We start from the raw sequence: 18515 nt of genomic DNA, 5'->3' as shown, positions 1-18515 counted from the left end.
AAATGCTTGGTACTTTGTTCTGTTTTGTTATCACATGCACATGGGCCGATAGGGCGCTTTTTAATGTTAGGGCACGCAACCAGATAATGCACAACACCCATCCTCATTCTAGTTAGTACAAACTGGTGCGAGCCTCTGGTTACATGTGACAAATATGGGCTAAAACCAATAAATTCATTCATGCTATTGTACAGTACGCATGTGGTTAGCTTAGAATCCTCTAGAGTGTGCCTTTCATTGCAGTGATTTAAAAAGATTGTTTTCACATTTGATTTGGGAATGTCCGAGAGACTATGAGGGTCCATCAGCACATTAATCCCAAATAATATTTGTGAACAATTAATAACATATTTGAGCCAGGGAATCTTCAGGTGCTGGTCCAATAAAAGACAATCCGTGATAATAGCTCTATTCAGGGAGGTACCATCACTGAGCCAAATAGAGCGCCAGAGTAATAGGGGCCTTAACATAATCAAATCACTTAGGGCTTGGATCCCTGTTTCCTTATGAACCAAGGAGTTGGAGGTAGACTTAGGTAAACACAAGAGCTTTTTCAGGAAGAGATTCTCCTCTACCTGAAGGCTCTTAGCAGATGAAACACCCCAGACGCCTGCCCCATATAGGGCCGCAGAAAGACATTTCGCTTGGTAAATTTGTAACATGTCTTTAATACGTCTATTCCCCAGCTTCTTGGCAAACAAAAAGACCCCGTTAGAGCTCCTAATCATCTTAGTTCTGACTACTTTATGTTCAGTGGCCCAGTTTCCATTATTGGAGAAGGTAATTCCCAAATAGCAGAAATGATCAACTTTTTTAACCGGTTCCCCATCAATTAAATAATGGTTATTACCTTTAATTTTTGCTTTTCCCGATCTGCACTCCATTACATATGTCTTAGACTTGTTGATCACCAGTTTCCTACTCTTAATAAAAGATGAAAGACAGTCCATCAAACGTTGGAGACCCAATGGTGTCCTGGACAGTAACACCGCGTCGTCCGCATAGAGTAATACAGGTATATTAAGATTATTAACTCTAGGAACATCCGCGGCGACTGCCTGCAGGACGGCTTCGACCTCATTAATAAAGAGAGTAAAGAGTAGGGGTGCTAGAACGCACCCCTGTCTGATACCTCTTCCAATCCCGAACTTAGTCGTACATTCCCCATTGGGTCCATAACGGACACTCGTACGGAGCTTTTCGTACAGGCGGGCTAAAAAATATATAATACCCTCAGGTGCTCCCATTTCCAATAATTTAGCCCATAATATTGTATGATCTACCAAATCAAAAGCGCTGCTAAGGTCAGCGAAACATAAATAAAGAGACCCTTTCTTTGCCTTGGTATATTTCCCTACCAGTAGCTCTAAGTTCAGGCACTGTTCAATGGTACCACGGCCTTTCCTAAAGCCAAACTGACAGTTACTTAAAATATCATTGGTTTCTGCCCACTCCTCTAGTCTTACAAGAAGGACCCTACTCATGATTTTTACCGATGAGTCCAGTAAGACTATAGGTCGATAATTTTTAGCGTCCCCTCGGTCACCTTTTTTGTAAATGGGGACGATTATTGACTCTTCCCATGTAGACGGTATTATACAACAAATAGCTGTATTAAAGATTTTGGTAAGCAATGGACCCCAAATCTCTGGTGCAGTTTTATACACGTCTATGGGGACGCCATCCGGCCCCTGGGCCTTGCCTCCTTTACTAGTTCTAATGCTAGCCATGGTTTCTGCAATAGTGATATCTAAGGCTAAGATGGGCCAGCCTTTTCCATGGGGGACTATTTGGTTATATGAGTCGAAGATGTTAGAAAAATGCTGGATCCACTGTTCCATACTCACATTAGATGTGAGTTCAGGAACCTTGTCGTCTTTTAAGAATGGGCTATTCACCGTGGACCAGAACAAAGTACAATTATTCGTGTCCGCAGCTTGGGTAAGGTTATCCCAGGCTTCCTGCTGTAATTCAGCTTTTCTATTTTTCAGGGTCGTATTATATCCCTGTCTAAGTTGGCCCACCAAACTCTTATCTCTTGGTTTCGCTGCAAGAGCCTCTTTAAGATCATTCCGGGCAGTAGAGCAAGCATGGTCGAACCAGCCCCTTTTACACCTGGCCCTAGTCCCTGCCTCTTTGTAAAATTTCTTATTAATCCTTAAATTGATCCTATTAAAGTGGTCGATACTGACGGGCGTGATATCATCCTGTTCTAAAATTGCCACAATCTCTGTCTGACAACTCGAAATAATGTAATCTGATGTTATGTCGGCTTTTTCCCCCTTCCACCTCAATCTATATCCGTTCTGTCTATGAGGTTCGATATTGACAATGATACCCTGTTCACAGACATAATCATATTTCCAGAAGGTTAATTCAGTGGACAAACAATTATGATCACTCAACATAATATCGATCACTTTAGGCATTGGACATAGCGGAGCAATGCTTGAAGACATACAAATAAAATCAATACTAGTATTAGCGCCCCTTCCTTTAAAAGTAGGTATATTTTCGCCCATGTCGTTTTTAGCATTGTCCATAATTTCCATGTCATATTGAATCAGAAAATTATTCAAGGTTTCCCCATAAGTATGATGGGGAAAATGAACTTCAGCTTCCCCCAGTCGGTTATACACACCGCAAACCTTCTGGGCGGATAATGGGCACACACAAACGTTAAAATCCCCCACAAAAATAAATTCAAATACACCATTAAAATTCTTCACGAAAATGTTCAATGCCGCATCTAATTCATTAATTGCAAAATGTCTGGTGCTGTCGAAAATATTGTTATAGAAATTAATCAGTAGAATATTTCTCCCGGCTTCTTGTGTAAGCCATAAGATTTGTGAATGCGCCCCCACATTGACAAACTTTTTCACTGAGATGGGTAGTTTAACTGAAATTAGCACCATCAACCCACCTTTAGCTCTACCATGGGTTGAGGGCGATGCTGGGAGCTCATAGGATACATACCCATCAATGCCTTTGAGATCTTTACACCATGTTTCCTGTAGGCACAGAATGGCATATAAATGCACAAAATCCTTCCATCCTAATGCAACCTCCTTGGCTGCAATTCCAGCAATATTCCAGCTGGCAATGTAACAAGATAACTTCCCGCTCTCTTGGCTGACATTTGGCAATTCAACGCTAGATATGGACATGTTATTCTCCATATTAAACTGCTCTATGTTAGATATAAAATTTGAGACGTCACCCCCTGTCAGCGTACAGTTCAAACGCACATCATTGCCCGTTGTATCTATAGACAAAATTACATTTTCATTAAGGGTACTATTTCCTACGTCCCTTAGTAAGTCGATCTCATGTCAATCATTCTGATCTAGAAAACTCAGGCTCTGAAACCTATTCTGGGTTGGAACCTGGTATACCATTCCATTATCGAACAAAGGGGGACTACCCGATGGTGCAAGTAAGTTGGGGGTATACATTAAAGATGGAACATTCCCCCCTAACATAGAATTCCCCTTGTACATTGGATGAGTAAATAGACCAGGAGGTACAAATGAGTTGGGGGTATGCATTAAAGATGGAACATTACCCCCTAACATAGGATTCCCCATATGCATCGAAGGGGTAGATAGACTATTTTGTGGACCAAAGGGAGAATTAGGCATCGTTGGTCTATTTGCAATAGATGGATAGGTAACATTACTCAATATCCTCTCCTTACAATTAACATGGGGTTGCCTACTTAGATGGTTGTAAAAGTAACCCAGTGGTCTAGCAACTACTTCTGTCTCCGACTGTGTAATTGCGGCCGCTCTAAGCAAGACGGTCGCAACATGTTGCGGATATTTAAAATTTATTATCACACAATCCCCCTCACAGACTTTTTTGGTATTACCTATCCAGTTGACTCTTCTAATCGAGATGATTTGATCAGAATAGCCAACTGGGTAGCCACAATGTAGGTTTAACCAAGAGATAGTTTTATTCCTCAAAGAATCAGCAGTCTCCTGATCAATTGAGGGCTGGGAAAGGATTGGGACATTAGTTAACACCACAACGTAAGGTACACATTCGGGTGGAAGGTCAACTGGGCGTCTGCGTATCCTAGTAGGTATCCCATTTGGTCCCCTTGTCGTATTGGGTGGGGCTACCACCACTGGTGCCGCCACTTGCACGGGGGCTGATAGTGTGGCACCTGACAATGTACTCGATACCACAATATTAGATTGTATTAATGATCTATCTGCCTCCTGAGTTGATGTAGATATTGGCTGCAGTGGTACTTTGGGGGGGTATTTCCTGGTAGTGCTAGAGGGCGCACTAGTTGAAGCTTTAGGCTGCTCCTTGTCTCTTATGGGGGCAGTGGCTGAGCAAGTTGTCTTCTTAATATCAGCTAAAGACTTTTCTAAGTTGTCAGCCTGCTTATCCACCACACCCCTTAGCCTAACAATTTCCTCCTGAAGATCTCCTATTTTATTTAACAGGGGCTCTACCACCATATTACTTTTACTTAGAATATCACTCATTAGTAAATCAATTTGGTCAGGCTTAATGGAAACATATTTATCTTGGCTCGGAGTTCCTATGTCCTCAGTATGCTCCAAATGTTTGGTGTCTTTTTTCTTTCTTGTGATAAGACTACCTCGCTTAGGGGCCGTTTTTCTACAGGCTCGCATATATTTGGAAGCCCTACCAGATTGCTGTGGGGTTCCCCTAGCATTATCACATGAGTCATCTTCCCCCCTTATCGACGTATCTGGTACCATAGTTAGATCAACATTAGTACTATTATCAAACTCGACTGGAACATTCATCTCATTTACAAAATTGTCAGAGTTAATATTGTTGGTTACATCTACAGAAGAGTTCGATGGGTGGTCTACAGTAGTACTTTTTCCCAGTGATTTCCTTCTGTCACAGTTAATTCTGGAGACCACTTTCAATAGGTAATTGTCCGGTAATGTACTTTGGACTGACATTTTCAAAGCTGTCAGGGCTTGGTCAAAAGTCTCAATAAATGTTAATTAAAACAAGGGGACCGAATTTAGTTTCCACGATGTGTAGAACAATTGTACTCACAGTTGGAGCCAAGGGGGGTGGCCCTGCCCGGCCTCCTCCGGCCCCTGACGGCCACAGACGGCCCCGCCCTTGTCCCGGGCTTAGCCCGGCGCCAGCCCGCGCGCGTCCCGCGGGGCGGGAGGCGCTCCGGCGCTTTGTAGCGCCTCCGGTCGCAGGTGGTGGCGTCGGAAGTGCGCCGCGGGTCCCGGGGCACCTGGGGGTTGTAGTTCTCGTGGCCGTTTCCCTCACGGCGCGAAAATGGAGCCGCTGGACGCGCTCGTCCCCCAGCAGCAAAGGAGAGAGTACTGCCAGCAAAGCCGTTGCCCTCACAGCTGGATTTCGCTACTGGACCTCAGGTTGGCCCCCCCACGGAGCTCCTGCCGCTCCGGCGCTTTGTAGCGCCTCCGGTCGCAGGTGGTGGCGTCGGAAGTGCGCCGCGGGTCCCGGGGCACCTGGGGGTTGTAGTTCTCGTGGCCGTTTCCCTCACGGCGCGAAAATGGAGCCGCTGGACGCGCTCGTCCCCCAGCAGCAAAGGAGAGAGTACTGCCAGCAAAGCCGTTGCCCTCACGGCTGGATTTCGCTACCGGACCTCAGGTTGGCCCCCTTCATTCAAATTTAGGCACTTATTAGGATGGCGGACGGACCCCCGAGGTGGAGGGACCGTCCGCAGGGGCAGCGGCGGTCCCTCCGTGCAAATTAGGATGTGACCGCCACCCTGGCGGTCACATCCGTATATTTTACATTGCGGCGGGTGCTGCTTTAAGCAGCACCCGCCGCAATGTAAAATATGCATGTGTAGCCTTGGCATGCACAACTTGGTGCCTGCCACCCTGTGCATGCCAAAGCAGGGGGGTACCATAGGTACCCCCATGTGCACCCCCCAACACCCTGGGGGCTCGCAACGGGCCCCCAAACACAAAAGACCACATGCTTTTCCATGGCAGAAAAGCTGCAGTGGAAAAGCATGTTTTCTGCCCCATCCTAATATGGCTGGCGGTGTCTGATAGACACCGCCACCATATCAAAGCTTTTCCGCCACGGTCGGAAGGCGACCGCGGCGGAAAAGCGGCAGACAATCTTCCCGTCCGCCGATGACCCCCCCAGCCATCCTAATCGGCAGGGGGGTTTCGAAGGCACCGCAGCGGCGAATCCACATCCTCCGGGCCAGCGGTGGCTTCCGCCGGCCCGGAGGGTGCAGATTCACCGCAATCCTAATCAGCCCCATAGTTTGCAGGCAATTGAATACTTGCATATTTCTATTGTGAAGCTGACTGTTTCATGAGAGGTTGAAAACAAAAGTAATCATGATACAAGATAATGACTATCTATATTTTTATGGTATGTTTTAGATTGCTATAATTTAATATTTGTAGGGTTTATTGTTAACCAGTAAAGCAAAACCAATATCTGTAGAAGAACAGTTGGAGCAAGGGGATGTGGAGGAAGCAGGCAACTAAATGTGCCCACTCGATGGAATGTGTTATGCTAGAAATAGTATTTTATCATATAGCATGCTCATATCATACCTGAGGGAACAAGCTTATTCCAAGTATTCTGGCCATTGGAAGAGCTTCTGCTGTTGGACCATCTCCGATGAAACCAGCTAGTTTGGGACTGAAATGACAGAAATAGTTAGGGGTTGTCTCCTTCCCTCCTGACAGCTGCTGCAAGGTGCCTCCAATAGCACCAGCCTCAGAGGAACACGAGTCATAAATCTGAAATCCCAATGTGTTGTTAGGAAGGAGATGGGGGCTTGCATTGATTTCGTTGATGGCAAACACCATGGCAGAGATACTCTGGTAGTATTTTGGATTAATTCTAGAGATAGAAAGAAAATGCTTAAGTGTGAAATCAATAACATAATGCACTTGTAAAAAGACAAATGGGATAACCATCTGCCAAACTCTAAATGAGGCCCTATGTTTGACAATTATTTTAAATCAAGCTTCAGTAAATGCAATTGGGGTCATCATTCCTAACGTGATCTGTGACAGGCTATGAAGTCATGTGCAGTGGTATGATAGCTGTAGACATTGGTAGATATTTACAAGGAACTGGCATATGGCTGCGTTGCAGATCATTTTGCTGCACTGCCCTACACCAATTCAAAAGGAGAGGATTGAATCATATTTGCAAGATATGGTGCATTCCTGTCCTTTCAGTCAGTGCTAGAGCACAATTTGCAGCCATGCGCCAACACAGGCACCCTTGCACTGTGGTGTAAGGGTCTCTGTGTTGTTTGCATGCATTGCTTTTGTTTCTGCACAAAACAATTATTAGAGGCATTTTTTTCTTTCTATGTGTGCTGGACAGAGGAAAAAACAAGGAGAAATGTAAACATTTTTCCTCATTACGTCTACTTTAGGGAGGCACTAGGATTTGGCGCTGCCCAAGGTTTACCTGATGTTGTAAATCTGGGGCAGTGACAAATTCCATGGATGTTGAGTGGGAACACCCACAATAACGCTCAGGGGACACATCTTTCATGCAGATTAAGGCAAGGCAGTGACTTGCACAGCTTCGCCTTACTCCATTTCAACAAGGCCATGAAAAGCCACAAGGGGGGGCTTTATATGGTCTTGTAAAAATGGCTCATCTCCTTGCACCACCAGAACATCACAAAAAGATGTAACCAAAATGTTGTTTCAAATTTAATCTTATAGGTGAATTATGTTTCTGTTCTTTCATTTACTTGGTAGGTATGAGGTCTCTGTAAATAGACAAAACATTCATTTTTTTAAATTGTATCCATGATTTTGTTTTTGTATTTATATAGTCATACAGGTACTTTAAAATCTGCCATGCATGATCTCCAGGGTAAGAAGATGTCGTTTTTAGACATGTCTTGTGTGTTCTGGCTGTAGTATGCTGGGTACAGCTACTTTATGCACAAACATCCTACTTTGTAAAACCCACTTAAGATGGGTTTTGACTGAGCCCAGCAGGCACAGGCAATATGGTTTGGCTGTTAACCATACCTATCCAAAATTCCAAAATTTTATCCAGAATATCAGAAGCAGACTGTCAACATCCAGCAATTGGACTAGCAGCTGGTAGTCAACATGAGCTGTCATACACCCAATTTCCAGTATCTTGATTCTTAGAGCAAGCTGGGGCATTTTGCAAGAATTACATGTAGACCCTCAGGTCAGTGGGGAGCCACCAGTAGCACTCTATACCTGGTCACTGTGCACCAGAGTCCCCATATCACGGGTGCTTGACATGTCCATTCAGAACTGGATACAGGATGTCAGCCATCTCTTGTAGGCAGATTGTGTTCACTGCAAATCTTACTGAACAGCACATTACTCTATGCCCATCGCTGGCTGCTACAAAGGGTGGCCTCTGGCAAGTCTCTGCACTTTGTTCCTCTTCCCAATGAGCTTGCTGCTCATTACAGTTCATGGGATCCAACAAACTCTGAGTGCAGGGGTCACTCAAACCCTACGCTGGTTCTCACTGACTCCAGTTATGCCCATAAAACATGCTACAAAGGGCATCATATTCAGCCATGACAAGTATCAGGTAACCAAGTCATCCAACAGCAGGCATCCACTTGGCTCAAATTTTGGCTATGTTCAGGGTGCAGTGGCGGGGTTTTGCCTAATAATTAGAGAGAGCCACATGCTACCAGAGTGCACAAATAATGGCTTTTGCCCTAGCTCCATAAGAGCTCTTGTGCAACCTGTGCCACAGGACTCAAGCTCCACCCCTGCGATGAGTCCCAAACAGACCAAAATTAGTTGGTCTGCTTTTGTTCCTGCTCGGAGTGGACCTGGCCTGCCAGTTCAAGATTAACTGTTCCTTTTGGAAAAGGTGAAATGCTTGTTTGTATATGGCTGGCCTGAGGTGGCATGGTGTACAAAATCAATGGACTGCATTAGGTTCCAGAATAATTCAGTGTCTCAGAATAAATCAACCAATCTGCCCATCACTGGTTAGTTTTCTTCACTTCAGGATACGTAAGCAGGGTATGAACACTAAGGGCCTAATTACAAATCACTGAAACAATATCGATGTCAAGAATATCGATTTACAAAAATATCGAGGAAAAAAATATAGAATACTAAAATATCGACCTCCTATCTCCAAACAGGTAAGTACAAAAATATTGAATCAAAAATATCGATGTAAAAAATATAGTTAGTCAAAATATCGAATTTTTTAAAATGCTTTAAATTAATTAAAAATTCATGAAATAATAAATATAATTAACTTAAACATACTTAAAATACTTAAATAACCCTAAAAATAATAAATAATTGATGTAAGTAAAAAAAAATACAAATTGATTTGTTAATACATAAATATATATATACGTAATATTAATTTAAAAATTACAATATTTTTACCGTAGGATAGCGGAAAGGGTAAAATTTACTATTACTACTCCAGTGAGTGCAACAGTAGGGAACGCGATGGATAGCGAAGGGTTCAAAATTACTATTTCCACTCCAGAGAGTGCAACAGTAGGGAAAGCGTTGGATAACATAGGGGTAAAAATTACTATTCCAACTCCAGAGAGTGCAACAGTAGGGAAAGCGTTGGATAGCGTAGGGGTAAAACTTACTATTCCCACTCCAGAGAGTGCAAAAGTAGGGAAAGGGTTGGATAGCGTATGGGTAAAAATTACTATTCCCACTCCAGAGAGTGCAACAGTAGGAAAATGTTGGCTAGCGTAGGGGTAAAAATTACTATTCCAACTCCAGAGAGTGCAACAGTAGGGAAAACGTTGGATAGCGGCAGGGTACATTTTACTATTCCCACTCCAAAGAGGGCAACAGTAGGGAAAGCGTTGGATAGCGTAGGGGTAAAAATTACCATTCCCACTCCAGAGAGTGCAACAGTAGGGAAAGCGTTTGATAGCGTAGGGGTAAAAACTACTATTCCAACTCCAGAGAGTGCAACAGTAGGAAAAGCGTTGGATAGCGTAGGGGTAAAAAATACTATTCCCACTCCAGAGAGTGCAACAGTAGGGAAAGCGTTTGATAGCGTGGGGGTAAAAATTAGTATTCCAACTCCAGAGAGTGCAACAGTAGGGAAAGCGTTGGATAGCGTAGGGTTAAAAATGAGTATTCCAACTCCAGAGAGTGCAACAGTAGGGAAAGCGTTGGATAGCGTAGGTGTAAAAATTACTATTCCCACTCCAGAGAGTGCAACTGTAGGGAAAGCGTTGTATAGCGTAGGGGTAAAAATTACTATTCCCACTACAGAGAGTGCAACACTAGGGAAAGCGTTGGATAGCGTAGGGGTAAAAATTACTATTCCAACTCCAGAGAGTGCAACAGTAGGGAAAGCGTTGGATATCAGGAGGGTAAAAATTACTATTCCAACTCCAGAGAGTGCAACAGTAGGGAAAGCGTTGGATAGCGTAGGGGTAAAAATTACTATACCAACTCCAGAGAGTGCAACAGTAGGGAAAGTAAATACTTCATATATAATTAAAAATACATTTAATATTAATACCAATTACAAATTAATTAAAAGTAATTAACAATTTTATATAATACAATAATTAATCAATTAAAAATACAAATCATTAAAAATTATTACATATTAATACACATTATTTAACAATTAACAATCAATTAATTATCAATTATAAAATAATTAAAAATTAGAACAACAAAAAACCAATAAATAAATTAAAATATTTAATTAATTACAATTAAATTACTTCCCACCCTATTCCCCTATAAACGCACAAGAAAATAAATTAATAAAATTAACATCATTATCAATTAATCAATTAATTTAAATTAATTACACATTATATTTTAATTAATTACCATTTAAAAATTTAAATAACGATGAATTCAAAATAAATACCAATAAATAAATTAAAAAATTAAATTATTTATAATTAAATTACTTCCCACCCTATTCCCCTATAAACCCACAACCCGCTACAGAAAATAAATTAATAAAATTAACATATTTATCAATTAATTCATCAATTAAAATTAATCACCAAATATATTTTAATTAATTACCAATTAAGAATTAATTAACAATTAATTCAAAATAAATACCAATAAATAAATAAAAACATTTAATTAATGATAATTAAATTACTTCCCACCCTATTCTCCTATAAACCCACAACCCGCTACAGAAAATAAATTAATAAAATTAACATAATTATCAATTAATCAATCAATTAAAATTAATTACCAATTATATTTTAATTAAATACCAATTAACAAATAATTAACAATTAAAAAAATAGTACCAATAAATAAATAACAAAATTTAATTAATTATAATTAAATTACTTTCCACCCTATTCCCCTATAAACCAACAACCCGCTACAGAATTATATTACGCAAAAATGAAATACCATAAAATTAATTAATTAAAATAAATCATAAAATAAATATACACTTTTCGCACATATACTAACATAAAAAATCACTTTAACAAATTAGATATTATTAAAAAATGTAAATTAACTTACTTACCTCAAATTCGATATTTTTGTTGTCTATATTCTGTCCATTCTATATTTTTGTTGTCTATATTCTGTCCATTCGATATTTTTGTTGTCTATATTCTGTCCATTCGATATTTTGTCCATTCTATATTTTAAATTCGATAATACTGCTATTCTATTCGATATTTTTGTAGTCTATTCTGTCCATTCGATATTGTGTCTATTCTATATTTTTAATTCGATATTAATGCTAATCGATATTAAAAACTCGATATTTTGAGTGTATACCCCTAACTACGAGTGTGGACTGCCAGATTCATGGTGGCACGACGGCGGAATTCCCCCTACCATCCTATTACAATTAGGGTTATCGGACCGCCATTACCCCGCTGCAGCTGGTGCCCCAGCGGTCAGTAGGCTGCTATATGCTAGGCGGAACACTTGTGTTCCCGTCAAGTATATTTCGAGTTTCCTCTCCGCCATGGTTTACATTGCATTTCCTTCTCAATGAAAACCGTGGTGGAGAGGAAACAAAGGTGGCTCTACAGGGCGCCCTTGTGTCTGTGCACCATGGAGTGCATGCGGGGGGCACAACATGTGATCCCCCTGAGTGCATGCACTTTTCAGTCCATCCCGAGCAGGACCTGTTTTTTGGCATTCCCACTGTATTGCCCATTTTCAGGGCACTGCTGTGGGAACATAACAACAAAAGTCTGCCAGACATGAATTCCACTCATATTCTGAAATTCTGCCCAGGGGTTTGGTGGTATGCCAGCGGGATGGACCCAGTTCTGCACCGCCAAACTCAGATCCTATTTCTAATTTGAAGTCTCTCTTCACTTCTAGGTTTTCTGGCATTTCTGGAAATAGGGCAGGGATACTCAGTATACAAGTGATAGGAGGTTGAATGCCATCATTTCTATTTAATAATCCAGATTTCCTATTTACCAACCATGGGACAAATGAAGAACACTGTATACTGTAATGCATTGGTCCAGATAAGCTTGTATTCATCTTTTCAAAAACTCTGAAGGGTATTTAAACCCACTCTGTATTTATAAAATTGTCAAAAATGTTATATGTGCCACTTTTTAGCTTTAACACCATTTAAAAAACACAACCCGAAATGGTGTTTATGTTGTATTTTCATTTACACAAGTTTTTAGCTGGTTTAACTACATGTACAAGAAAGAGAAGAACTCGGCAATAGAACATGAAAAGGTCTCAATGACATATATCTGGAAAAGGCAGGCTTTTATTAATATATTTGCACTACCTCTATGATCACAGCAATGGCAAAAGTAGATATCATATTACTTAGGGGCCCATTAGGATGGTGGGCGGTTCACCCCGCCGGGCCATCTGTAGCCACCACCAGCCCGTCGGGGGTTATCCGCCCTCCATCCACACCAGAAAGACTCCTGCCATATTAGAATGGCTGGGGGTCCGCGGCAGACAGAAAGACCGTCCGCCGCTTTTCCGCCTGTCGACTGGGCGGAAAACATGTTTAATGTGGTGGCGGTGTCTGCAAGACACTGCCATCCATATTAGGAAGTTGGCGGAGAAAGGCATGTGGTCTTGGCTTTTGGGGGCCCGGTGCGGTCCCACAAGGTGTTGGGGTGGTGGGGGATGCACATGGGGTATCTATGGTACCCCCCAGCTTTTGCATTGCCAAAGATACAGGCTCTGCACGGTGCCTGTCTCCTTGTGCATGCAAATGCACAATGTGCATTCCCAGCATTGTGGCGGGCGGTGCTGTGAGCACTGCCCACCACAATGCTGGGAATGGCGGATGCCACAGTGGCAGTGGCATCATAATTGCAGGTGCGGGATTGCCGCACCCCTGGCGGGCGGCACTGCCTTCCGTTGCGGTGGCGGGCGGACATCATAATGGACCCCTAAGTGTGCACATTAAAGAAGTAGGTAATCATCTTTGAAGTGATTTGAAACTCCATTCAGCTGGAGGATGTGAGAAGCATACATCATCCACACAAACAACAAGTGTATACACATGTTTGGCGGAACATATTTCATGTATGTATGTATATGCATGTCTGTAGTAGTTCTAGAGCGTGAACTCATAGTAATCATTAACAACAGGAATTCATTTACAACTGATATCTGTAAAGTTGTGGAACTTCTTGTCCACCAACTTTTGAAATCTTGACCAGAGATTAATGTTGAAGAAGCAACAATATTTTTACAACTGTATATACAACATAAAATCTTTTAGAAGGAGAATTCTACAGTTAAAGATTTTGGGCCAGATGTATGACCATTTCATTTATCGCCTCGCAATTTGCCACAAACTGTGAGTCGCAAATTGCGACGTGCTCAATGAAATGTACAACAGTGTATTATAACACTGTTTGTGATTCTCAAAGGGGTTGCATATTGCGAGACTCATTAATATTAATGAGCCTCTCACAATTTCCGATTCCATTGGGAATGCTAGCCCTCCCAGCATTCTTAAGGAAAATGGGATGCATTTAGAAGAAAAAAAAAGAAACTTTTTAGTTGTTATTCTTTAAGGGCAGGCAGTGTTCCCATGGACTACTGCCTGCCCTTAAAAACTAATTTTGCATGCATTTGGAAAGGGGAAGTTGTCCCCTGGGGACTACTTCCCATTTGCTAATGCATTACCACCTACTTGTAGTAGGTGGTAATTGTGAGTATTTTACAACCACAATTGCGGGTGCAAAAAATGAGTACATGGTTCTGAGACTCGCTATTTGGAAGGGAATGCCCATACCGAAATACGAGGCGCAAAACTAAACTGGTTTGCAAACCTGTTTGTGCATGCAAAAACAGGTTGTAAAACTGGCCCTTTGATTAAAACATTTTTCAGGAAAAAATACATTTGTTGAGCCCTGCCAGAGAAATACATATATATGCAACTTCACAAAGGGGCAACGTTATGCATTTTACCCACGAGAGTTAAAACGTTACACACCTTTGAGTAACCTTCATATTATCAACACATTTTACCAATAAAACAATAGTGACAGAAGAGGATGAATTACCTTTTGCAGCTCCTGGGAGCAGATGGTTCAGTAAATAGGGATTTTGCTGAAGGAATAACAGTCTCCTGGTGAACTGCAGCCAGAATCCCGAAGATCACATCACCCTCCTTGGAGTAAGACTCCATTCTTGGTGTGAAGAGCCCACAGCGAGTGGATCTGCCCACGACTGCAGCAGCAGATATAGTTTTCCACAGGTGCATTATGACTACCAGATGTGTTAGGTCCATCCCCATGCACAGAACTTGTGGGGAATAAGGTATAATTTTCAGTACAGCCTGGAAGTGACTCTGTGCCTACAACAAAAAATAAATTATTACGTGAGAGTGAATCTGTACCTTAAATGCTAATGCTTTTTCATCCTTATTACCTACGGATATTCTCTTTTAGTGGTAGATAACTCAGATTAAGAGGTTCAAATCCTCCATTGGATGCTGCTGCTCCTCGATCAATTTCCTGTCTTTACACACCTGTTAAGATTCAAGGGGACATATTTACTATACTTTCATGTAATGCAACACAGAAAGACCACTTGCTGCACTGCATTGCATGAAAAGGAGAGAGCGGAAATGTACAAATTTTACAAAGACATGGCACATTTCTCCTGTATCCTAGGGCTGGCGCACTTGTGGCTGTATAGCGCCAACAAATGCATCCTTCCTCCATGGTGCAGGGGTGCCTACATTATGGGCAGGAAGTTTTTTGTGCCTTTGTGCTCTTTGTATGTGTGCTTCACAATGCAGCACACATACAAAGAGGAAGAACCATGGAGAAATAAGGTATTTCTCCTCGTTATGCCTAGGTCAGGGTAGAGCACCATTTTGTTGCAATCCCAGGTTTACAAAACCTGGTCAATCTGATATTGTATCAAAAACAATGGGTGAATGTGTGGGATGACCCATGTTCCACCCATGGAATGCCTCGCTGCCACAAGGTAAATCAAGGCAGTGATTTGTGCTGTCTTGCGTATCTTTGGATTTACTAAACTGTGCAGAGCCACGCACTGTGGCCTTGCATGGCACAGCAAATTCCACTAAAGAACATGCTTGGCAAATACCACTAAAGAACCAAGGGGACTAATCATCAGCATGTTTGAGTCACTCTTGCACCATTCAATGTGGTGCAAGAGTGATGCAAACCGTAAGACATGTTTTTAGAGCTACGGAAAGCCACTTTATCTCTGAATGTCATTTGAGATGTCATCAGTGATGTCACTGACCATGACATGAATGGTGTAATATGTGATGTTATCAGCATTGCTCCACACAAGGGAACACAAGGGTGATGCCAAAACTAAATGAGGTTTGTCAAACCATGCAAGGCCATCTTGCATGGCCCAGAGTGACTTGATAAATCTAGAGTAACCCAAGGCTACAAAGAACACTGCCCTGTGTTACCCTTTGGCGGGGAGTTGTGACATGGATGATGTGTGGCTGTTGTCAAGCATTCACCCATGGGTTCTGGCCCATTACCGGATTTACCTACATTTGTGGACCATGGAATGTGCGTTAGTTGTATGAGTCCTCTCCTCAGGTGCAAGGAGGAGAAATATCTTTTCTTCTTTTTGTTCCCTCTCTCGAGAGCGCTGCATTCAGTAGCATACATACAAACTGTATAATGCCTCAGAGGTTTGTGTATTTTCTGGAAGGTGTCCCTGTCTGCACAAAAACAAACCTGCCTTCAAGGCAGGCACCCTAAATCATGTTGGATGGGTGCCTACATTCGCACTAGGCAGCCATAAATACACCAGTGCCTGGGAAGGACAGCAGTGCTACATATAATGATAAATATGGTACATTAACTGTCCTAATCATATGTGTAGTAATTAGTTAGGTTACCTAAAGGTCACACGCACAAAGCTGTTACCCTCTCTCACATACGGCCTACTAGCATTCCCGGCGTCTTATAGTAAAATCTTGGAAGAAGCCAACTGCCGAGCGTTTAAGCGAATCTTTCAAATACCAACATATGCCCGGAATGCACTGCTCCAATTTGAATTCGGGCTAAACAAACAGAGCTACGAGCATTGGGCCTCAATTGTACGGTTCTATTGAGGCGTATGTTTGGCCCCCACGCACTCAATGAAAGCAATCCTAAAAACAATTTTTGAGGAAGAAAATACCTTGCATTCCAACGGCCTGCACACTGCCTGCACTGAATTGCATCTTGACATTTCCAACTGGCAGGATTTTATTCATCAGCCCGGTATCCTAAAATCGATTTTGAAAAAACAAGTTAGACTACTCCCTAAGGAAGAGGACATGAAGGAACTGAGGCTCCCCCGCAGCAACATCAGGATACTTGCCACCTCCTATGAAGACCGCCTAAAGCAGCCTTATCTTGACGCCGCTTTAAATAAGTTAATCTTAAAGCGAATAAAAGACATTAACATGAGCTGGAAATTATAAGAGGTGGTCAGTAGTTGCCGACTGTGCCATCAGTATGAGGAAACCATGGCTCACTTGGTCTGTATATGCCACTGTTTGGCACAGGCACGCCGCACTTTACTAAAACCATTGTTTTTAAAATATGGAACACGTACATGTCAAGATGCGATGAAATTTCTCTTTAACTTGGACATTCCAATAGAACTGGCAAGATTTGAGAAATTTGAACACAAGGTGAAAGAACTTTTAGCTAATGCCTCGCACATCGCACTTTATTGAATTATTCACGGCTAAAGTACCGAACACGTACCTGCACAGTCACCATTAAAACATTTCTTGGTCGCATATAGATGAGGGAAAGTTTGAACTTCAATGAAAAAACTCTAAATCATCGCCTTAATCAGGGAATATAACTAATTGAAGGCATTGACAGCGGACTATTTGCACTGTTTTACTAATTTTAGCGTTAAATGTAATATTTTAGATCTATTTTATTCATGTATTAGGACTGTATTCATTATCGGTTGAATACAAATCGACCATAATTGAATTAATTAAGTGCTGGAACATCTCCGCTGGTTCTCCATTGTAACAATTGTAATTAATTGAAACAATAAATGTATTTCATTACTGCTCAACCATATTGCTGAAAGCCACCATAATATTTGTTTAACTTTTTCCATGTCATGGCCTTGCTCTATATGGGCCACTGTGTGGCCTTTTGCTTTGCATATTGCAATATGAAGGAAACATATGAATTGCATGGCCTTTTCCGTTGCTCTATATGGGCCACTGCATTTCCCTTTGCGTTGCTCTTTATTAACCACTGCAAAGGAAACATATGAATTGTGTGGCCCATTGGATTGCTCCATATCAACCACATTGGTATAGCGTTGGCCCTTGTGTTGATAGGGAGGAGGAGTAGTGTGTGACGCAATGTCCATTTGCATGGAAATACATTGGAAAAATAGACAAAAAATTACTACCTGCCTGTGACTGGTGGTTGGTGTATGTGTTGATTCTTGGTGGTTGGTCTTTGTGTCTGAGTAGTGTTAGGTGTCTGTCTATTTAAGGGTACATATTTGTTAGTTAGAGATGGGAGTTTAAGGGTCTGTTAGTAGTTAGGATTCTCAGGAATAGGGCTTTTGCCATATAGGGTCATATCTGAGAAGGGGAGATGTTGTGTTTGGATTTAGATTCCGTATGCATTTTCCTGATTCATGCCCTTCGGTGCAATGCACATTGCCCTTATATAGGCATAGAAATCCAGTCCTTATTTAGGCATAGCCCATGCTACCCAAATACAGGCATGGCTACTTCCATCCGTTCATCTACGTCACAAAAATTTCTTGGAAAACCAGACTCTTAAGCTGAAGGGACTTCCCCTTGTCTAGATATTGATTTCTCCAATAACTCATTTCTTATGTATGAACATCTATTCTTTAGGGGTTCATTCATGACGTTCATATGCCCGACTTTTACGTCAATACTGGCATTCCGAAGCACCTTCAAGGTATAAATATGCCTTCACTTGCTATGGCAAAGCACGGTGTGGTCCGGTTCGGCACAGTGTGGTTCAGTGCAGTTCAACTACCGACTTGCACAACGCAGCTCGCTACAGCAAGTGCCGAAGGAAG

General features: G+C 41.9%; 1 protein-coding gene across 1 annotated transcript in view; it reads right to left on the bottom strand.

Moving 5' to 3' along the window:
• The window catches only part of LOC144783907 (extracellular calcium-sensing receptor-like), a 152871-nt gene that overhangs the window by 78085 nt on the left and 56271 nt on the right, over window positions 1-18515 (bottom strand). Inside the window, exons 3-4 of the mRNA XM_078662647.1 lie at window positions 14495-14787; window positions 6564-6855 (exon numbers count right to left, since the gene is read on the bottom strand). Coding sequence (XP_078518773.1) covers window positions 6564-6855; window positions 14495-14787 — 585 coding nt within the window. The remainder of the gene's footprint in view (window positions 1-6563; window positions 6856-14494; window positions 14788-18515) is intronic.

This window comes from Lissotriton helveticus, chromosome 10, assembly GCF_964261635.1.
Source record: "Lissotriton helveticus chromosome 10, aLisHel1.1, whole genome shotgun sequence".
In the NCBI taxonomy this organism is placed as follows: domain Eukaryota; kingdom Metazoa; phylum Chordata; class Amphibia; order Caudata; family Salamandridae; genus Lissotriton; species Lissotriton helveticus.
Note: the sequence above shows the minus strand (reverse complement) of the source record. Positions and strands in the feature narration are given on the sequence as shown.